At 45.5% G+C, this 22,787-nt stretch overlaps 1 protein-coding gene and 1 pseudogene across 1 annotated transcript in view; both read left to right on the top strand.

Moving 5' to 3' along the window:
* Positions 1–21,678, top strand: part of Grb2 (growth factor receptor bound protein 2) — a 79,485-nt gene extending 57,807 nt beyond the window's left edge. The window contains exons 3-6 of the mRNA XM_045158143.1: positions 5,418–5,515; positions 17,202–17,324; positions 20,358–20,526; positions 21,143–21,678. Of these exons, the coding sequence (XP_045014078.1) occupies positions 5,418–5,515; positions 17,202–17,324; positions 20,358–20,526; positions 21,143–21,328 (576 nt within the window). The 3' untranslated portion in view covers positions 21,329–21,678. The remainder of the gene's footprint in view (positions 1–5,417; positions 5,516–17,201; positions 17,325–20,357; positions 20,527–21,142) is intronic.
* LOC123463388 lies at positions 14,590–15,209 on the top strand (annotated as a pseudogene).
* Positions 21,679–22,787: the final 1,109 nt, after the last annotated feature.

Below are 22,787 nucleotides of genomic sequence, written 5' to 3' on the forward strand. Positions count from 1 at the left end.
AGCCACTGCTAATGAACTCCAGGTGCGTGCGCCCCCTTGTGCATCTGGCTAACGTGGGTCCTGGGGAACCGAGCCTCGAACCGGGGTCCTGAGGCTTCACAGGCAAGCGCTTAACTGCTAAGCCATCTCTCCAGCCCTTTATAGGAACTTTTTTTTTCTTTTTATTTTCTTTTCCTTTTTCTTTTTATTAGCATTCTCCATGATTATTAAAAAATATCCCATGGTGATTCCCCCCCCACACACTTTCCCTTTTGAAATTCCATTCTCCATCATATCTTTATAGGAACTTTTACCGTGGAACAAAACATGGGTTGATAGCTCATCTGTTGAGAGAATGTGATGGATGAGAAGCGTAACTATCTTTTGCAGGAAATAGTGGGCAAGCATTTCTTCATTCTCCACACTCAGATCAAGTTTGAGACGTTATTTGTGGGAGATGTGTGCTTTCATGCAGTAATAGTCAACACCTAGAAATGGTTATGGCTGTCGTCTTCTCACTTCATCATAAACTCATGCTCATTTGTCCTTTGCTGGTTTGTATATTCAAACTTAATGTTTTTCTTTAATTATGGGCTAGGAAGATGGCTTACTGGTTAAGGTGCTTGCCTAAGAAGCCAGGTTCAGTTCTCCAGTACCCACTTAAGCCAGTGCACATGGTGATAGCTGGAGTTAAGTAGAGGTAGAACAGAGACAGTCTGCTTTGTACATCTGGCTTTATATGGGTACTGGGGAATCAAACCCGGATTTATCAGGCTTTGCAGACCTTAACCACTGAGCTATCTCTTCAGCCCTTTTTTGATGTTCTCAAGGTAGGATTTTGCTCTAGGCAAGACTGACCTGGAATTCACTGTGTAGTTTCAGGCTGGTCTTGAACTTACAGCTGTCTTCCTACCTCCACTTCCCAAGTGCTGGGATTAAAGGCATGCCATCACACCCAGGCAAATGTAATTTTTGAATTTTGATATTTCAGTATAGGGTGTCTGTAGAGCAATAAGTCCTGGTCACTAACTGCCAGGGTGGCTTAGCCTAGCAGTTACACTTTTTTTTTTTGCCTCCAGTAGAACCAGCCTTTGTTTAAATTCTAGAGATGTAGTGGTCCAGAGCAGAGAACAGTCCTACCATGACTATCTGGTAAAGTAATAAGTTTACAGATAACCAAAATTGTAATCATTTAGGTACCAAACATTACATTAAAAAAAGTATTACTGGTCTGGAGAGATGGCTTATCAGTTAAGGCGCTTGCCTGCAGAGCCAGTTCAACTCTCCAGGACCCATGAAAGCCAAATACACAAGGGGGTGTGGTTTGTTTGCAGTGGCTAGAGGCCCTGGCACATCCGTTCATTCATCCTCCCCCAAATAAATAATAAATAAATAAAGCATTATTGGGGCTGGAGAGGTGGTTTAGTGTTTAAGGCACTTGACAACAAAGCCAAGGACATAGGTTCAATTCTCCAGTACCTCTAAAAGCTAAATACATAAAGTGGTACATGCATATGGAGTCCGTTTGCAGTGACTGAGGCCCTGGCATACTCATTCTGTTTCATTTTCTCCCCTCCCCTCCCTCCCTCCCCCTTGCAAATAAATAAAATATTTCAAAAAATATTTTATTTATTTATTGGAGAAAAAGAAAGAAGCAGATAGAGAATGGTCATGTCAGGGCCTCCATCCACTGCAAACTCCAGATGTAGGTGCCACCTGTGCATCTGGGTTATGTGGGTCCTCGGGAAGCAAACCTTGGTCCTTAAGCTTCACAGGCAAGTGCTTTAAACACTAAGTCATCTCTCCAGGCCAATGAGATAATTTTTTAGGGGCTGGAGAGATGGCTTAGCAGTTAAGGTTTTTGCCTGCAAAGCCAAAGGACCTTGGTTTGATTCCTCAGGACTCATGTACCCAGGCACAAGGTGCTGCATGCGTCTGGAGCTCGTTTGTAGTGGTTAGAGACCCTGGTATGCCCATTAATTCTCTCTCTCTGTCTTCCTGCCTCTTTCGTCTTTCACTCTCTCAAATGAATATAATAAAAAAAATATTTTAAAAGGAGTCCTTTGGGGCTGGAGAGAGGGCTTACGGTTTTAAGACACTTGCCTGCAAAGCCAAAGGACCCAAATTCAATTTTTCTGCACTCATGTAAAGCCCGAACACGGGGTGGCACATGTATCTGGAGTTCATTTGCAGTGGTTAGAAGCCCCAGCACACCCACATATTCATTTCTTTTTTTTCTTTTTCTTTTTTTTTTAAATTTTATTTATTTATTTGAGAGCAACAGAGACAGAGAGAAAGACAGATAGAGGGAGAGAGAGAGAGAGAATGGGCGCGCCAGGACTTCAGCCACTGCAAACGAACTCCAGATGCGTGTGCCCCCTTGTGCATCTGGCTAACGTGGGACCTGGGGAACCGAGCCTCGAACCGGGGTCCTTAGGCTTCACAGGCAAGCGCTTAACCACTAAGCCATCTCTCCAGCCCTCATTTCTTATTCTTTCTCTCCCTTCTCCTCCTTCCCTCTCTCATATAAAAATATTTAAAAGTAAATACATAAATAGATTAAAAAGCATTACTTCAACCCGTGTGTGGTGGTGTGTGCCTTTAATCCCAGCCTAGCAATGGGGAGGCAGGGGTAAGAACCATTTCTTCAGCCCCAGAGGATGGTCTTTCAAGATTCTTGTTAGTACACATTCTCCTTGAGCCCTTACTTTTGGCAGATAAGAGAGTCGGCTTTCCCTTTCCCACCTCCAGTCTCTCTATTGTTTTGTCTGTCGAACCATATAACCCTAGTTAGCCTGGAACTCATGTTCTTGAATATTATTATTATTATTTATTTGCAAGGGATAAAAGAGAGAAAGATAGAGAATGGGCATACTAAGATCTTTTGCTGCTGCCGGATGATGCATCACTTTATGCCTCTGGGTTGACATGGTACTGGGGAATCGAACCCAAGCTAAGCCATCTCTCCAGCCCCTATTTTTTTTCTCAATACTAACTTTAAGCCTATAATCCTAACGTGAGATAGGAAGAACCACAGGTAAGACCAGCCTATGCTTGTTACGTATAGAGTGAGACTCTGTCTGAAAAAAGAACATGCCTGAAATTCTAGTATCCTGGAAGCTGAAAGCAGGAGGATCAGAAATTCATGATTAGAGCCAGGTATGGTGGTGCATGCCTTTAATCCCAGCACTTAGGAAGAAGTGGTAGGAGGGTTGCTGTGAGTTCGAAGGCCAGCCTGAGACTACCACCTTCAGCTAGCATGAGACCCTACCAGGGGGTGGGGGAGCCAGGCATGGTGGGCACACACCTTTAATCCCAGCACTTGGGAGGCAAAAGTAGGAAGATTACCGTGAGTTCAAGGCCACCCCAAGACTACATAGTGAATTCCAGGTCACCCTGGGCTAGAACAGACCCTACCTCAAAAACCATGCACATGCACATAACAATAATTAAGTTTGAAGCTGGGTATGGTGGTGCACACCTTTAATCCCAGCACTTGGGAGGCAGAGGTAGAATGATTGCAGAGTTCAAGGCCATCCTGAGACTACATAGTCAAGTCCAGGCCAGCCTGGGCAGGAGTGAGACCCTACCTCAAAAAAACAAAACCAAAACTTAAAAAAAAAAAAAAAAAAAAAAACAGTCATACAGTGGCTTTAGTCCTATACCTCATTCTGTTCTGCTCATAATTACTGCAGATTGGTTTTGTGGCCTGTCGTGTCCATGTAACTCAACAGGAGGTAGCATTGGAGAGAACATTTTTTGGACTCTGAAGATCTGGGTATGATTCTCAATTGCATGAGGTAACTAGCCCATAAGCCTAGGTAGCCATTTCATTTTTCTAGATCTCTGTTTACATGTGAAGGATGATGTTGCTCAGCTGTAGGATCTGCAGTCTTCTACCTGAACTGCACTGAGTGTTGTGCTTCCAGCATTACCCTTCTGAACATGGTGTGGCCCTTGGGAGTTACTGAAGTGAGTAGGACTTGCTCTGTGTGGTCAATATAGTGGCTTTCTCATACAAGGGAACGTTGTGCTCATGAGTTATTTACTAACTCTTCTTTAAAATTTTCTTTCAATAAAAAAAAATGCTATCTAAAACTGGCATATTGGCTCACATTTTTAATTTTAGCACTTGGGAGCAGAGGTAGGAGGATTGCCTTGAATTTGAGGCTACCTTGAGACAATATAGTGAATTCCAGGTCAGCCTGGGCTAGAGAAAGACCCTACTTCAAAAAAACAAAAAAGCCAGGTGTGGTGGTGCACACCTTTAATCCAAGCACGGAAGAGACAGAGGTAGGAGGATCACTATAAGTTCAAGGCCACCCTGAGACTACATCGTGCATTTCAGGTCAGCCTGGGCTACAGTGAAGTCCTACCTCAAAAAAACTGAGAGGAAAAAAAAAGCCAATTTATTACTTTTCCCCGTCATTATGCTTTCCTACTGATTTAATTCTAGGTGTTTAGAAGCATGACCTTTGATTTCCAGTGACAATTTCTTTTTCTAATTTTCAGAGTTCAACATCATGTTGGTTATTTATAAAGTTCAAGACATTTTATATTGCAGATAAGACCTTTATAACCTAGACAGCACAGTTGTCGTGTGTGTGTGTGTGTGTGTGTGTGTGTGTGTGTGTGTGTGTGTGTGTGTTTTCCAAGGTAGGGTCTCACTCTAGCTCAAGCTGACCTTGTATTCTCTACGTAGTAATCTTTTGGTTTTTCGAGATAGGGTCTCACTCTAACCCAGGCTGACCTGGAATTCACTATGGAATCTCAGGGCAGCCTTGAACTCACAGCAATCCTCCTACCTCTGCCTCCCAAGTGCTGAGATTAAAGGCGTGCGCCACCACGCCTGGCTACTCTATGTAGTAATCTTAAAGTGGCCTTGAATTCACAATGATCCTCCTACCTCAGCTTCCCAAGAGGTGGTGGCATTAAAGGCATGTGCCACATAACCTGGCTTGGATAAGCTTTTTTAGAAAAATATTTTATTTTTGTTTATTTATTTGACAGAGAATGAGGCAGCGAGAAAGAGAGACAGTGGGTGTGCCAGGGCCTTCAACCACTGCAAATGAACTCCAGACACATGCACCACCTGGTACATCTATCTGGCTCATGTGGGTCCTGGGGAATTGAACCTGGGTCCTTTGGCTTTGCAGGCAGGTGTCTTAATTGCTAAGCCATCCTTCCATCCCTTGTGTGTACTTTTTTTTTTTTTTTGGTTTTTCAAGGCAGGGTCTCACTCTGGCTCAGGCTGACCTGGAATTAACTCTGTAATCTCAGGGTGGCCTCGAACTCACGGCGATCCTCCTACCTCTGCCTCCCGAGTTCTGGGATTAAAGGCGTGCGCCACCACGCCCGGCCCTTGTGTGTACTTTTAAAGGGGAAAAATACGTGGTTGACTTTTATTTAGTTTTTTACCTTGTCTCATTATTTTTCAGGTTTTGAACGAAGAATGTGATCAGAACTGGTACAAGGCAGAGCTCAATGGGAAGGATGGCTTCATTCCCAAGAATTATATAGAAATGAAACCACATCCGTAAGTTGAATTCCACTGCTTTCCCAAATAGAGAACCCACCTGCTTGTCCCTATATTCTGGGCTTTTGGGGGCTTATTTTGAGGGAAGGTTTCACTCTAGCCAAGGCTGACCTGGAACCTACTTTGTATCCCTAGGCTAGCCTCAAACTCACAGAGACCCTCCTATCTTAGCCTCCCAGGTGCTGTGATTAAAGACATGCATGACCACACCTAGCTTTTTTTTTTTTTTTAATTTTTTATTTATTTGAGAGCGACAGATAGAGGGAGAGAGAGAGAATGGGCGCACCAGGGCTTCCAGCCTCTGCAAACGAACTCCAGACGCGTGCGCCCCCGTGTGCATCTGGCTAACGTGGGACCTGGGGAATGAGCCTCGAACTGGGGTCCTTAGGCTTCACAGGCAAGCACTTAACCTCTAAGCCATCTCTCCAGCCCTTGTTTTTTTTTTTTTATTTGTTTTTGTTTTATTGATACTGTGTCTTACTGTATATTCATTCTCTTGCTCCCTCTAAATATGTGTGTGTGTGTGTGTGTGTGTGTGCGCGCGCGCGTGTGTAGTTTGTTTACTTGCTTGTTCTTTTGTTTTTCGAGGTAGGGTCTCACTCTAGACCAGGCTAGAAATTCACTATGTAGTCTCAGGATGGCCTCGAACTCATGATGATCCTCCTACCTCTATCTCCCAAGTGCTAGGATTAAAGGCGTGCGCCACCATACCTGTCCATATGTGTGTGTGTATTTATTTATGTATTTATATTTTAAATATTTAATTTATGAGAGAGAGGCAGGCCGGGGCAGGGGGAGCGTGTGGAGAGAATGGACATGCCAGGGCCTTCAGCCACTGAAAATGAGCTCCAAATCTATGAGCCACCTTGTGCATCCCACTTTACTTGGGAAGTGAGAAATTAAACCTATGCCTTTTGGCTTTGCAGGCAAGCACCTTGACCACTAAGTCATCTCTTCAGCTCTGTCCCGCTCCCCCACCTCTCAAATTATATATATCATTGAGAGGGAAGGAGAGGGGGAGAATGGGCACACCAAGGCCTCCAGCCACTGCAAACAAATTCCAGATGCATATGCCACCTTGAGCATCTGGCTTACATGGATATTAGAGAATCGAGCCTGGATTCTTAGGGTTTTAAGAAAAGCACTTTCACTACTAAGCCATAGCTCCAGCTCCTGTATGCCCTCTTACTTCAGCCTTCTGTCTACTGGGAGTAGAGGCATATACCACCATGCTGGGCTACCAAGTACTTGTTTTAAGATGGAGACCACAGCTGGGCTTGGTGACACAAACTTATAATCTTAGCACTTGGGAGAAAGAAGCAGGAGAATTACAAGTGAGACTACTGAGACAGATTCATGCTGTTTGTTCTACAGAGAGATGCTGTGACAGAGAGGGAGAGAAAGATGGATAGAGAATAAGTGCCAGGGCCTTCAGCCAATGCAAACGAACTCCAGGCGCATGCGCCACCTTGTGCACCTGGTTTACGTGGGTCCTGGGGAGTCAAACGGAGGTCCTTTGGCTTTGCAGGCAAACGCCTTAACTGCTAAGCCATCTATCTCTTCAGTCCAGGTCTTATGCTTTTTAAAAAATCATTTACTTGGATGAGAGAGAATGGGCATGGCAGGGCACCTTGCACACTGCAAATGAACTCCATATGCATGTACTACTTTGTGCACCTAGCTTTATATTTGGGTACTGGGGAATTGAACCCGTGCCAGCAAGCACCTTTATCTGCTAAGCCATATCCCCAACCTCCCTCAGGCTTGTGTGTGGGTGGGTGAGGTGTGTGCATGAATATGGAGGCCAGAAGGCAGCCTCAGGTGCCATCTTCAGGAACACGTCCACCTCCTTTGAGTCAGGGTCTTTATCATTTGCCTAGAGCTCACTAATTGGGCTAAGCTAGTTGGCTAGCAAGCCCCAGGGATCCTTCAGGTTTCTGCCTCCCCACTGCTGAGATTACAAATGCACACCAGCGCCTGTAGCATTTTAAGGTACTTACTGGACATTGAACTCGTGTCCTCCTGCTTGCAAAGCAAGCACTTCACCAACTGGGCCATCTCCCTAGCCCCTTGGACTAAAATTCTTGATGATAGAAACCAAAACCATTAAGTGTCCAGTGACCTGTGCATTAGATTTCCTGGGCCATGGTTGATGATGCCCCTCTCCTGAGGTCCCCGTAGCAACACTGGGAGCCAATATGCAGCCATTCCCCCCCCCCACAAGTTATTAGAGGCTCAAGTGGCAGCATACCAGACTGTGAAGAAGCTGTTCAGTTACTTAGATTTCCTGTGCTGTGTGGTAAGCACAGCCTTTTAATACTCTTTATTTGCATGCAGAGAGAGAGAAAAGAATGAATGAATGGGCACACTAGGGCTTCTAGCCACTGCAGACGAACTCCAGATACATGTGCCACTTTGTGCATCTGGTTTTACGTGGGTACTGAGGAATTCCAACTGGGTCCCTTGGCTTTGTAGGCAAAGGCCTTAACTGCTGAGCCATCTCTCCAGTCTGCTTTCTCTCTCTCTTTCTTTACAAGGTAGGTAGGGTCTTAACTCTAGCTCAGGGTGGCCTCAAACTCATGACAATCCTCCTGCCTCTGCCTCCTGAGCGCTGGGATTGAAGGTGTGCGCCACCAAGGCCAGCTTTTCTGGCCCTCTTAATAGCCTTTTAGTCTCAGATTCTGCTTCAGGCAGTTGTACAGACTTGTCGTGGACAGAAGTTTAGGTTTAGTATACTGGAGAAGCTTTGAGCACTGACTGCTGGGGCTGGAAAGAACCCTTGGATCACATCACACAGCGTCCCTGGGACCCATCCATGTAAGCCAGATAATCTGGGTACTTCATCCCCCATTATAACAAAGCCTCAGGCCAGCATGGGCCACATGAGAATCCCCCTCCCCCATCTCAAAACTCAAAAACCAATACTCCACCAAAAAGTTACAGTATGATATTCTACTGAATTCTCTATAAACTATGAAAAGAATCTAAACTGGATTGTTTCTACTGGGTCTAGTTTAACAACCAGAAAACTATTGACTGCTGGGCTAAACCTGTCCTCGCTTTTGATAGTTGGAAGTAAAGTCCAGGCTGACCTGGAACTCACAGTGATCCTCCTACTTCTGCCTCCCAAGTGCTGAAATTAAAGGTGTGTACCACCACACCCAGCCTGTTCTCTTTTTGCATGGTCCACAATCCTCCTGTCCAATTTGAGAAAGCTTTGCTAGGTAGTACAGATTGGCCTTGAATCTGATCTTTCTGCCTCAGTCTCCAGTGTTGGGATTACACTTATCTTTGCTGCACTCCACCTCCCTACTGGGAATTGAGGACTTCATGAATCCTAGGCAAGTGACTATCACTAAGCTACATCCCTTTAAAAAAATGTTGTTTGGTGTGTGTGTGTGTGTGTGTGTGTGTGTGTGTGTGTGTTTTGAGGTAGGGTCTCACTCTAGCCCAGGCTGACCTCACTATAGTCCCAGGATAACCTTCCATTCACGGCAATCTTCTTGCTTCTGCCTTCTGAGTCCTGGGATTAAAGGCATGTCTCAGCTAAAGTTATACTTATTTATGTATTTATTTATTTTTGGTTTTTCAAAGTAGGGTATCACTCTAGCCCAGAGTGACATGGAATTTACTATGTAGCCTCGGGATGGCCTCAGACTCACAGCCATCTTCCTACCTCTGCCTCCCAAGTGCTGGGATTAAAGGCATGCACCACCATACCTGGCTTAAGTTTTTTGTTTTCAAGGAAGGATCTCACTGTAGTCCAGGCTGACCTGTAATTCACTATGTAGTTTTAGGCTGGCCTCAAACTCTCAGTAATTCTCCTACCACTGCCTGTGTACTGAGATTAATGCCACCCTGCCCAGTGGCAATTTATACTATGTACACTTAGCCAAGTAACATCAGTAGCTTCCCCCCCAGGGCTTATGATCTACCCAGCCATAGGCTTTTAAATATGTTTTCCAGTACCAGGTAGGAATTTCCTCCCATGGAATGGACATCAAATTCATTCAGCAGTTGGTTTCCCCATGATAGAGATGCCAACATTGTTCCAATTGGCACATTTTGCCTGGCTGGCCAGCCACGTTGCTTGCAGGGTCCATTGCTGGTTAAAACTATTGATAGTTTGCTGGGTGTGGTGGCACACGCCTTTAATCCCAGCACTCGGGAGGCAGAAGTAGGAAAATCACCATGAGTTAGAGGACACCCTGAGACTCCATAGTGAATTCCAGGTCAGCCTGGGCTAGAGTGAGACCCTACCTCGGGGGGAAAAAAAAAAATTGATAATTTTTCTCCCCCAACAGGTTGCACAGCAATTTCATTGTGCACATAGCATCCTGACAGCTAGTCCACGGAGAGAGGCTTCCGGCTCAGCTCTAGCTTATTTCCCATGCGAGTGGTGTTTCAGTAAGGAGGAGTTACCATCTAGTTCTGGCAAGCAATCAAGACTCTTGGCAATGGCCTTCATTGTTTAAACATTAGCATATATACATATACATATATATATATATATATATATATATATATATATATATATATATATATATATATATTCTGTAACAAAGCAGTAGGTTTTTCCAGGTGTGGTGGTACATGCCTTTAATCCCAACACTAGAGAGGCGGAGATAGGATCTCTGTGAGTTCAGGCCAGCCTAAGACTACATGGTGAAATCTAAGTCAGCCTATGCTAGATTGAGGCCCTGCCTTGACCCCCCTCCAAAAAAAATTGGGGTTTCCATATGGTATAACAGCTTTATCTTAATTCTCCTCCTCTTCCCTCCTATCTCCCCCAAGGTAGTAGACATTTTGAATTGAACTACTGAGGAAAGACTGGAAAGGCCATTTCCTTAGAAGAGGGTAGTTGCTGTCCTTGACTGTCATTTCCTCACTGTTCCCCCTTACATAAAGGACTTTTTGGTGAGGACAGGGTAGTTGTACATGCTTGTAATCCCAACACTGAAGGCAGAGGCAGGAAGATTTCCAGTTCAAGCCTGGGCAGTTTAGCAAGATAATGGTGTTTGTCAAGATAAAAAGTGCTGGGGGAGTAACTCAGTGGTAGAACATTTCCCTCTGTGAATGAAGCTTAGCCCTCAGTAGTACACATACATAACCTTGGAAGTGTTGACACTGCTGTGCTGGGTTATTGAAGACAGGCTGAGAAACAGTGTCCATCCACTCTTAAGCAGCCAGGTGTGGTGGCATATGCATTTTGTCCCAAGCACTTGGGAGGCTGAGGTAGAAGGATTTCCAGAAGTTTGAGGGTAGCCTGAAGTTACAGAATGATTTTCAGTTTAGCTATGGCTGGCTGTACATGTACCGATTATGCTTCAGAGACTAAGGCCTTCCCCTTGTACCACTTCTTTGAAGCCTGGCCTCAGAGCCTTCAAAGGGACAAAGGCACAAGAATGTAGATTCAGGGCTAGAGAGATGGCTTAGCAGCTAAGCACTTGCCTGTGAAGCCTAAGGACCCCAGTTCGAGGCTTGATTCCCCAGGACCCATGTTAGCCAGGTGCACATGGAGGCGCATGCATCTGTAGTTCATTTGCAGTGGCTGGAGGCCCTGGCATGCCCATTCTCTCTCTATATATATATTTGCCTCTTTCTCTCTGACACTGTCAAATAAATAAAAATTTAAAAAAAATGTAGATTCAGTGATGTTCAGGTTTGGGGGGGGGGTGCAGCCTTTGGGCTGCAGCTGAGTTATGTTAGGCCTGGATCAATGAGTACTCTTCATAGTAAGTGCATGTGGACAGGAGCCTACGGCATGCTGTACATAATTACACTGGAAAAGAATTCTTTCCTCCCCATGCCTTGCTTGCTTTCTATTTCTACCGTAGTACAGACCCATTTGGCTACAGGCATGTAATTACTCATAAATATTGCCATTAAAAGAAGCCTATCTGGGGCTAGAGAGATGGCTTGGTGGTTAATGCATCTTGCCTGCAAAGCCTAAGTACCCAGATTGGATTCCCCAGTGTTCATGTAAGCCAGATGCACAAGGCTGTGCATGTGTCTGGAGTTTGCATTAGCAAAAGCCCCAGGGTGTCCATCTCTCCCTTTCTCTCTCCCCCCTCATAATTTAAAAAAAATAAAATAAAATAAAAACCTCTCATAATTAAAAAAAAAAAAAAAAGGCAGCAGCAGCCAGGCAGGCCCTCTAGCATTGAGGTAAGGCACAAGCCAGATGGGCTTTTTTAAAAAAAATTATTTGCAAATGAGAAAGGGAGGGAGGGGGAAGAGAGAAATGTGCACAACAGGGCCTTCTGCCACTGCGAACAAAGTCCAGATGCATGGGTATGGGGGAATTGAACTCGAGTCTTAGGCTTTGCAGGCAAGCGCCTCAACTGCAGCGCTCTCTCTGAGGCTAATCTGGAATTCCCTATGTAGTTGCAGGTTGGGCTTGAACTCTCAGTGATTTTCCTACCCCTGCCTCCCAAGTGCTGCGATTAAAGGCGTGCACCACCTATGTGTTTTAACTGAGTAGTAGCTTTTTCTCATAGAATAATATCCCTCCTGTGTGGGACAGCTCTGAGAGAGAGTGTGTACTGAATGACACATGAGAAATGCTCTCTACACTAATCCCACCCACCCCCTTCCCCAGTTCCTTGGTTCTCTTCCCCCTTCCCTTTTCTTCTCATTTCTTTTATCTTTTTTGTTTTTTTCAAGATAGGTCTCATTCTTGCCCTAGCTGATTTGGAATGAACTCTGTAATCCCAGGCTGGCCTCCTTAGTGCTGGGATAAAAGGCGTGTGCCACCATGCCCTGCATTGTCTGTCTTATTTTGTTTATAGAAATATTTATTTGCAAGCAGAGAGAGAGAGAGAATGGGCACACCAGGGCCACTAACCTCTGCCGATGAACTCCAGATGCATGCACTACTTTGTGCATCCAGTTTTAATGTGGGTACTAGGGAATAAAACCCAAGTTGTTAGGCTTTGAAGGCAAGTGCCTTAATCACTGAGCCATCTCTCCAACCCTGTTTTATTTATTCATTTTTTATTTTATTTCATTTTATTTTGGTTTTTTGAGGTAGAGTCTCACTCTAGCTCAAGCTGATCTGGAACCCACTATGTAGTCTCAGGGTGACCTCGAACTCAGTGATCCTCCTCCTCCTGCCTCCCGAGTGCTGGGATTAAAGGTGTGTGTCAGCACATCTGGCCTGTTTTATTTTTTGAAGTAGGGTCTTGGCTCTAACTCAGTTTGACCTGGCTTTGAACTCATTGTGATCCTCACACTTTATCCTCCTGAGTGCTAGGATTACAGATGTGAGGTACTGTTGCAGTCACGTTCGTATTGCTGGCAGAAATCACCTGACCAAGAGCAGCTTTTGGGGGGAAAAGGGCTTATTTTGGCCTACAGACTCAAGGAAACTCATGATGGCAGGGGAAAAAACAATGACATGAGCAGAGGGTAGACGTCACCTCTGGCCAACATCAGGTGGACAATAACAACAGGAAAGTGTGCCAAACACTGTCAAGGGGAAAACTGGCTATAACACCCATAAGCCCATCCCCAACAATACACTACCTCCAGAAGGCATTAATTCCCAAATCTCCATCAGCTGGGATCCTAGCATTCAGAACACCTAAGTTTATGGGGAACACCTGAATCAAACCACCACAGGTAACCTGCCCAGTTTGCAAGTGCCTGCCTTCCTTCCTACCTTTCTCCTCCCTCCTGCCCTCCCTCTCTCCCTCTCTCCTTTCTTATTTATTTATGAGAGAGAGAATGGGTGTGCCAGGGCCTCTAGCCACTGCAAACGAACTCTAGATGCATGCGCCACCATATGATTCTGGCTTTATGTAGGTATTGGGGAATTGAACCTGGGTACTTGGGTTTCACAGGCAAGTACCTTAACTGCTAAGCCATCTCTCCAGCCCTGCAAGTGTTTTAATTGAAAATAAAGTTTAGTTGATTTTTAAGCTAGAGGCAAGAAAACACTACAGCTCATGCAAATTTATAAATTTGTACCCATAAGGAAAGAGATCTGGAAGCATACACACACAGTTGACAGTGGTTGCTGCCTTGAGGTGAGGAGGGTGAGCAAAAGTCTTCCTTTTATTATTTTAATTTATTTTTTTAAATTTTATTTATTTATTTATTTATTTATTTATTTATTTATTTATTTATTTATTTAAGAGCGACAGACACAGAGAAAGACAGATAGAGGGAGGGAGAGAATGGGCACACCAGGGCTTCCAGCCTCTGCAAACGAACTCCAGACGCGTGCGCCCCCTTGTGCATCTGGCTAACGTGGGACCTGGGGAACCGAGCCTCCAACCGGGGTCCTTAGGCTTCACAGGCAAGCGCTTAACCGCTAAGCCATCTCTCCAGCCCTCCAGGCCTCTTTAATATTCATTACTTTATACTTTTTAAAAAGTGAAAGTACCTGTCAGGTGACAAGAATTTGGGGTCTACTAGGAGAGAGGGTGGCTGTTGAGAACTTCCCCCCACTTGTGCAATGTGAAAGTGTGGGGAAGGTTGTTCTGGTCCTCTTTGGGCTGTGGCCAGGCAGACACATGTAGCACACAAATCCAGTGTGCCCTCAGAAGTAACAGAGACCAGAAAAGGCCCAGCTCTACATACTGGGAAACTTTCCTTAACATCTTTTGAAATGATTTTACTCTTGTTAGTAGGGGATGATTTCCTTGTGTGGCCTAGTGCAGGGCTTACCCTTGAACGTTTATGAAGAAGCAGAGGGTGTGTTGCACCCCATTCTCTCAAGCCTCCTGTTGCAGTCAGCTTCATGTTGCTGGGACAGACATCCAACCAGAGCTTATGGGAGGGAAGGGTTCATTTCAGGCGTACAAATTCCAGAGGAGCACCATCATTGGCAGAAGAAGCTGGCTCATTTTCATACAGAGAGAGATCACCAGGCAGCCAGAACATCTGAGTGGGCTGTTGTCCCCCTTGGCTCCATGTGGCTGTCCTGGCCCCTGAATGAGTGATGGATGACAGTGGTGGTGAGCAGGGCTTGGCATTGAGCCGTGGAGTAGCTCTAGGGTGAGGGGCAAGGAGGAGCAGCAGCAACAGCAGGAGGGAGTAGGAGCCATGAGCCCTGGCACAGAGTCGCTATGGCCAAGGTATACACCCATCTTTTCAAGCACCTCATCGGCAACACTGGTGTTGATAAATCCTGCTTATTGCTAGTGTGCAGACAAGAGGTTTCAGGCAGTGCATGACCTCACTGTTGATGTAGAGTTTGATGCTCGAATGATAATTATCTGTGGGAAACAGAAAAAAAAAACAACTCCAGATATGGGATCCAGCAGGGCAGGAGTCCTTTTGCGCTATCACAGGGTCATGTTACAGAGGTGCAGGTGGGACTTTAATAGTGTATGATATTACAGTATTACACATTCAACCAGCAGACAGCCTGGGTAGAGGATGCCCACCAGCATTCCAATTCCAACAGGGTCATTTTGCTTATTGGAATAACAGTGCTTTAGAATCTAGAGAAGTGAAAAAAGGAGGCGTGAAGCTTTTTCATGAGAACATGGACTTACCTTCACAGAAAGTTTTGCCCAGACTGCTTCCAATACAGAAGAAGCATTTATTAACACAGCAAAAGAAATTTATGAAAACAGCCCAAGAAGGAGTCTTTGACATTAATAGTAAGGCAAATGGCATTAAAATTGGCCCTCAGCATGCTGCTACTAATGCAACCCACACGGGGGGGGGGGGGGGGGTGTGATGGCTGCAGGCTTTGGGAGGGCGCTGCTGAATCTGTTCCACATCTCGCTACCCAGTGGAGCTGCTTACCCTGTTCCCTTCTCTCCTGCTCAGCTGAGGCCTGAAACTATTTGAGATGGCTTTATGTCGCAGGAAACTAATCCTTCAGCTTCTTGTGTAACTTTGAGTAAATGGTTAATGTTCACTTTAAACGAATGATTTTGGAGATTTTACTCATACCTATTTGAATTTGATTTCTAGGTCAATTGATGTGATTATTTTATTATTATTGTTGTTATTGTTATTTTGTTGTTTTTCAAGGTGTAGGGTTTCATTCTAGTCCAGACTGACCTGGAATTCACTATGTAGTTTCAGGCTGGCCTTGTACTCATGGCGATCCTTCTACCTCTGCCTTCCAAGTGCTGGGGATTAAAGGCACGTGTCACCACGCCCGGCTGATGTGATTGTTTTTGTTAAATGTTGTCTTGTGCCCTTAAAACTATGAGCTGAATTTTATTAAACACTACAAAGTCATATGAAGTATTTCAGATCAGTTTGTGTAGATTTTCCAGCACCAGCAGTTACCTAGTGTTTAATATTACTGGACTGTCTCAGGAAGTTTGTCCATTTACTTTCTTTTTTTTTTGTTTTTGTTTTTGTTTTGTTTTGTTTTTTGAGGTAGGGTCTCACTCTGGCTCAGGCTGACCTGGAATTCACTATGTAGTCTCAGGGTGGCCTCGAACTCTCAGTGATCCTCCTACCTCTGCCTCCCGTGTGCTGGGATTAAAGGCGTGCGCCACCACGCCCGGCTACTTTCTGTATATGTAGTTTAACCTGCTTGGGTGTTAGTTGCAGAGCTTTAATTCTTTAAGCATTTGCATAAATTCTGTAGAGTTTAAAGCTACAGAAGCCTTGTTAGGAATTGCCTGGACACTGAATTTTTGACATTGTTAACAAGCATTTTCATCTTTTCTTATCACTAGTCCAAGGAAAATATGCCTAATGTATATTATGTGTTGTATTTTAACGCCAACAGTTTGCTATTTGTTTACAATTTCCTTAAGAAGTCTTCAGAACAGGATTTGTTTGCCTTAATGAATGCTGCTGGGTAGAGACGCAGTGTAGTGAGGGAAAGGGCAGAAGCAGAAATTCCTGCATCTCAGTGACTCCCAAGAATGAGTACCACATTTAGATGGCACATTATGAGGACTTTAATCTTTCCTTTTACTCACATGATTTAATCTCAGCACCCTGGAGGCAGATCACCATAAATTCAAGGCCAGCCTGAGGCTACATAGTGAATTCCTGATCAGCTTGGGCTACAGCAAGACTTTACCATAAAAAAAAAAAAAAAAAAATTGCTGGTTACTATGTAAAGTAGTTATTGTGTGGTGCTAGGATTGGGTGTAGGGCCTGGAGCTTGCTAACCAAGCACCTCCCACTGAGCTCTATCCCAGCCCTGGCTTTGCTTTGTACACAGTAAATGCTGAAGGTGACTTTGTCTTTGTAGTTCCTCCATCCTAATTAGTAGCAGCCATGACCTTGAGCTGTTTTTGAAGTGTTCTTCTTTCCTCCTGATGGCCACTTTGTCCCACAGTTTTCCACAAATTCAGAAACTTTTCCTTCTAGCCAAAGTGAATTAGCCCTGGGAGAAGAGTCTCTAGCTGTGTACCTCCTGAGCCTGTCAGGTTCCTGCCTCTGTACCCCTTTTCCTGCCACGACAAAACACTGTCAGATGGCTGCACGAACAGCCTGCTTCCTGGGTTTATATGGTATATTGTTAGTGATAGGACTAGGTGATAATAAAGTGGACTTTGATAGCACATTGAGTCTCATTCTAGAAAGTGGAGTGGGTCAGCTGTGTCTTTGGGTGGTCTGGAGACAAAATGGGCACAGTGAGTGAAGAGCCTGCCTCTCCCTCTGGCAAGGAGGGCTCTATTACTTACATTTAAGGCTGGACATCCCATTTCTTTGTGGGGAAGCAGATGTTGACCGGCTTGCCTTCCTTCCTTAGGTGGTTTTTTGGCAAAATCCCCAGAGCTAAGGCAGAAGAAATGCTTAGCAAACAGCGGCATGATGGGGCCTTTCTAATTCGAGAGAGTGAGAGTGCTCCTGGGGATTTCTCCCTCTCTGTCAAGTAAGTATTTCCTGCTTTGGTTGCCCCTGGAAACCCTACTCCCCAGGCTGAATTGTAAAGCCTCCCGGCAGGTGTCTTTATAAGGAAGCAGATGCCAACTGGCTTGTTACTCAGAAGTTTACACTAAAATCGTAGTTTTGGTTCCCCAGTGGAACAAGTCTGCAGGAGCTGAGCAATAGTTTTTCAGCACTTACTGGCCAGTTTTCCCTAGTTCCACCAATGACAGACAAATTAACAGGCACTACTGTTCCAGCTTCCTTTGCCTGCCTTGACCAGGTAACCTTTCGTAGGCCTCTCAAACAGAAGAAAAAGTAACCCTGAGGGATTTGGTGTTTTGCTTTCCCCAGAAGTAAACTTATTTGAGGAGGGAGCTGACACATAGGAATGTGGAAGCTAGAGGTTGTCAACTTGGGAAGCGTGGGGAATAGAGATCAGAACCATAAGCTCATGCATATCATGTGAAATAAGGATTTTGAATTCAAATATTTCCATAATTTTTACTCTCATTTTCTAGCCAATAGATTATCATAAGAAACCCTCTCCATGAATTTTAAGATCATTGCATATTTATACATGAAGCAAAATTAGGGAACCTGACACCTGTAATCCCAACACTGGAGAGGCTGATACAGCAGGATCACTATGAGTTTGAGGCCAGTCTGAATACATATTAGATAGACCCTGTCTCAAGAATTATTTTTTTAGAGAAAGTCTACAAACTGAGCATAACAGCACACAGTTGTAATCCCAGCATTTGAGAGGTCGAAGCAGAAGGATTTCCATGAGTTAGGGACCAGCCTAGGGTACAGAGTGAATCTCTCTCAAAAAACAAAGTAGTAGGAGCCTGGTGTGGTGGCGCACGCCTTTAATCCCAAGCAGAGGTAGGAGGATCGCCGTGAGTTCAAGGCCACCCTGAGACTACATAGTGAATTACAGGTCAACCTGGTCTAGAGCAAGAACCTGCCTTGAAAAAACAGAAAACAAACAAAAAAAGTAGGAGCAGTACATGGTGGCACATGCCTCTAATCCCAGCTCTCAGGAAGCAGAGGTGGGAAGACTAATGTGAGTTCAAGGTCACCCAGGGCCTACAGAGTTTGTTCCAAGTCAGCCTGATCTAGAGTGAGATCCTGTGGGGGGTGGGGGGTGTCGGTGTGGGGTAGGATAACCAAGTAGGGGTTGGCTCAGTGTTTAAAGGTACTTACTTATAAAGCCAGATGGGCATTCATTTGCAGTGCCAATAGAGCTGGCATGTCCATACATACATGCAAATACATAATAAAAACTGGGGTTTAAAAAATAAGAGAAGGGCTAGGAAATAGCTCAGTCACTTTGCACTCAAGCCTGAGAACCAAGTTCCATCCTCAGACCCCACATAAAAGCTGGAAGTTAGTGCATGTTTCTGTAATCCCAGCAGTTTGACCCCAAGGTTGGGTCTCAGGAAGAACCCCACAAGGGAAAGGGAGAAACAACTGCACTGTTTGCATGTATTCTCACTGGTTTGGAGCTCATTGCTGCCACCTGCTGAAATATCTGTAGCCAGCATTTGGCCAGGTGTGGTGGCACATGCCTTTAGTCCCAGCACTCAGGAGACTAAGGTAACATGATTACCATGAGTTCAAGGCCATCCTGGACTACGTAGTGAGTTCCAGGTCAGCCTAGCTAGAGTGAGACCCTGCCTTTAAAAAACAAGACTGAGCCGGGCGTGGTAGCGCACACCTTTAATCCCAGCACTCGGGAGGCAGAGGTAGGAGGATTGCTGTGAGTTCAAGGCCACCCTGAGATGGCAGAGTGAATTCCAGGTCAGCCTGGACTAGTGTGAGACCCTACCTCGAAAAACCAAAAAAAAAAAAAAAAAAAAAAAAAGACTGAAGGAGACGATAAACTGTTGATGGAACAGATGTTCACCCAGGGTACCTTTGGAGTGTTTGGCTATGAGCAGGCAGAGGCACAGTTCTCTCTGAGCCTCCATTCTGTCCAGAGATCACCATGGCAGACACTGTAGGCCTTACACTTGGTATTTTTACTAGCCAGTGCAAAATGGAGAATGATGCCCATTAGTAAAGGTTTTTTGTTTGCTAGGGTTTTTTTTGTTTTTGTTTTTTGTGGGGTTTTTTGTTTTGTTTTGTTTTTTGAGGTAGAGTCTTGCTGTAGCCCCAGATTGACCTGGAATTCACTATGAACTCACGGCAATCCTCCTACCTCTCTGCCTCCCGAGTGCTGGGATTAAAGGCATGCACCACCATGCCCTGCTTTTAGGATTTTTGAGATAGGGTCTTGCTCTAGCCCAGGCTGACTTGAATTTGCTATGTAAAGTCAGTCGTGTTAGGCTGTCCTCAAGCTCTCAGTGATTCTCCTACCTCTGCCACCCCAGCCCTGCAGTGCCATTTTTTTCTTGACTCTGTTTCCTCTGGAAAAGGGAAAGCAAAATGAAAGTTCTTGAATAGAAGATAATTTTTTTTTTAAATATTCGTCCATGTATAACCCCAGCACTTGCTAAGGTAGGAGAATCTCCACAAGTCAAGACCAGCTAGATAATAGTGAGTTCATGGCCAGCCTGAGAGACAACCAGCAGGAAGACAACTATTCTTAGTTACAGGAGGACTACTGGCGGGGTTTCAGTCACTTGTAGTCATAATTCACATTATTCCTTACATGTTTTCTAGTGTTGAAATGTCTCATTGATTTTTGTTTCTGTTTTCTCGCTCTCAGAAGGGAGTGAAGTTGCAGTCCTTGTACAAGAGGCTCTGTTATTAGGACACTGAACATTCTCTTTAGTTTTACGAACATCTTCAAATGAGGACTGACTATGTTACTGGTGACCATCAGTCCTGCAGGGTCTGAGAGACAACCGGGGGTTGACCCAGCTCTCTCCAGCCAGGAGTGCAGGCTATTGTGCAGCTGCTGCGCCCTGCGCCTGTGAGGAACGGTGCCAGAACAGTGGTTTTTGCTGTCCTCCCGTATGAGCAGACAGTCCCTGACTAGCCAGGGCTAAGCTTTGGGGCGGGCTCACACATATTCTGTGTGTCTCCCTAGGTTTGGAAATGATGTGCAGCACTTCAAGGTGCTGCGTGACGGAGCTGGAAAGTATTTCCTCTGGGTGGTGAAGTTCAGTTCTCTGAATGAGCTGGTAGACTACCACAGGTCAACATCCGTGTCCAGGAACCAGCAGATATTCCTGCGGGATATAGAGCAGGTGCCACAGGTAAGCTGGAGCCTCATGCTAGACAGTTTGGGATTACTTCCAGCAAGTGGGAAGGGCTCCAGCAGGCAGATGCCCTTGGTAGGGTCACTGCATTATTATTGTAGGTGTTGTTGATGAAGGTCTGAGTTGGAAATGAGAGGATTTTGCCTCTCAGTGACTGTTGCTAGTTTACTACCTGTCCCTCCAAGGAAACAGCCCTTAGCACACTCATTTTGTGACCCTGGAGCAGGCTGTGAGAGGGGCATCTGCATTCTTTGTTCCTCGTGGCCCAGCTGTATGGTTAGTACCACCTTAATTTTTTGAACTTCTTGATCTTTTGTCCCTATAAACCCTTAAAGCTTACAAGTGATAAGAGCACAGACACTTTCAAATCTCTGAGCCAAACTGACATTCCTCACCCAGGTATTCCTGATAGCATGGGCCAGGGCCACCCTTGGTGAAAGACCACACTGCTAACCCCATTCAGTATCAACCTAGGATGTGAGTTGTGAGGGGCGGCCACTTGATGACTTGTGGGATTCACACGTGCTTACTCCCCTGTGTAAGCAGCCCAGTCTATGAGGCGACTGGCAGGGTCAGGAATGCCGAGTGTGTTTTCCCTGCTCTTCTTTTGCAGCAGCCAACGTATGTCCAGGCCCTCTTTGACTTTGACCCTCAAGAGGATGGTGAGCTGGGCTTCCGCCGAGGAGACTTCATCCATGTCATGGATAACTCAGACCCCAATTGGTGGAAGGGGGCTTGCCACGGGCAGACCGGCATGTTTCCCCGCAATTATGTCACCCCTGTGAACCGGAATGTCTAACAAGCAAGAGAGATTATTTAAAGAAAATGAAAAATTGAGAACATACAAAAGAATTACACCCACAAGCTGCCTCTTACAGCCTGTGAGGGAGCTCAGAACACCTGGCTGGGTCACACTTGTGACCTCTCACTTTGGTTGGAACTTTGGGGGGTGGGAAGGGGTGTTGGATTTCAAAATGCCAAAACTTAACCTATTGAATTAAGAAGAGTTTTTATTACAGATTCTCACCGCTGCTCTGGTTTCCCCTCCTTTGTCCTTTTTCTCATCCTTTTTCTCCTGTCCTTCAGTGCATGACTTTCAAGGCCACATATAGTCCCAGCTGATGCCAATAATAAAAGAACAGAAACAAAGCGGGCTGGTATTTTCTCTATGCAAATGTCTGTTGCAGTGAGGCTGTCTGAAAGACAAGCAGTGTCTGCTCTTCCTGTACACGCACAGGGAGTGGGCGTGGGCTGGGTCTCTGCTGCCGGGCTTCTGCTTCCAGCTCGGCCGGGCATCCCGTCAGAGTTGGGATGAGAGTGGGGAAGGAGAGCACGCTGCCCCTTCCTGTGGCTTCCTGGGAAAGTCAGGCTCCAAACCCGCGCCTTTCCACCACTTTGTCCCCCTCCGACGTTCCTGGGGATGGAGTTTCTTCATAGTGCCTTTTTCCTTATTTCAATGGTTGATTAGGAGTGGTGCGGGTTTTTTTTTTTTTTTTGGTTTATTTTGCTTTAAAATAAGTTAAAGACAGTTCAGAGCTTTTCAGCCAATTTGTCTCCTACTGTGTAAATATTTTTCCCTCAACGGAGTGGAAAGCAGAGTGAAGAAAGGAACCCTGCGGAAGCAAGGACTGGGCATTCTGCCGCTTGTGCCACGCCAGAAGTCCTGACAGGTTCAGCTTTGACATTTGTGATGTGAGCTCCTCAAAAGTGAGGGATGCCCTGGCTGGGTGCAGTAGGGACAGTGGCAGGGGTATCAGCCCTTGACCTCTAGGTCTCAGGTGTAGTCTGCCCCTGTGTCCCCAGAGACCACAGGCACAGACCCCTAGAGCCAGCCTGAGGGGCAAGTAGCATCCACTCTGTCCTTCAGCTGCTCCTACCTTTTTCCTACACTCAAATTGGAACTAATTGAGAGTGTTGGCACCTCTTTATTGCTCTTAAAGTTAGGAGTTGGCCATCACTGGTGTGTTCTGACCTGCCCTATGAACACGCAGTGGCTTGAAGCAGCAGGGTTGGGGTTTGGTCACAGTGGGCTGTGTTCCCGGTGGCTGCTCTGTCACCCTGATCCCTGGAGGGTTGAGGGAGATATAGGGGAGACAGGAAAGCCAAGACCACTGCAAAGCTCTGTCTATCTTCTGTCTGCTTTTGGTCCCTTGTAATCACATACCTATAACCTTTCTCTCCACCCAATCCTCGTCCCACAACAAAAGAAAACAGGGCTGCTCCCATTCTCTCCCTCAGAGTTGGTGGCTGTGTTGGGC

The sequence above is a fragment of the Jaculus jaculus genome, chromosome 9 (assembly GCF_020740685.1).
Source record: "Jaculus jaculus isolate mJacJac1 chromosome 9, mJacJac1.mat.Y.cur, whole genome shotgun sequence".
NCBI classification, from domain to species: domain Eukaryota; kingdom Metazoa; phylum Chordata; class Mammalia; order Rodentia; family Dipodidae; genus Jaculus; species Jaculus jaculus.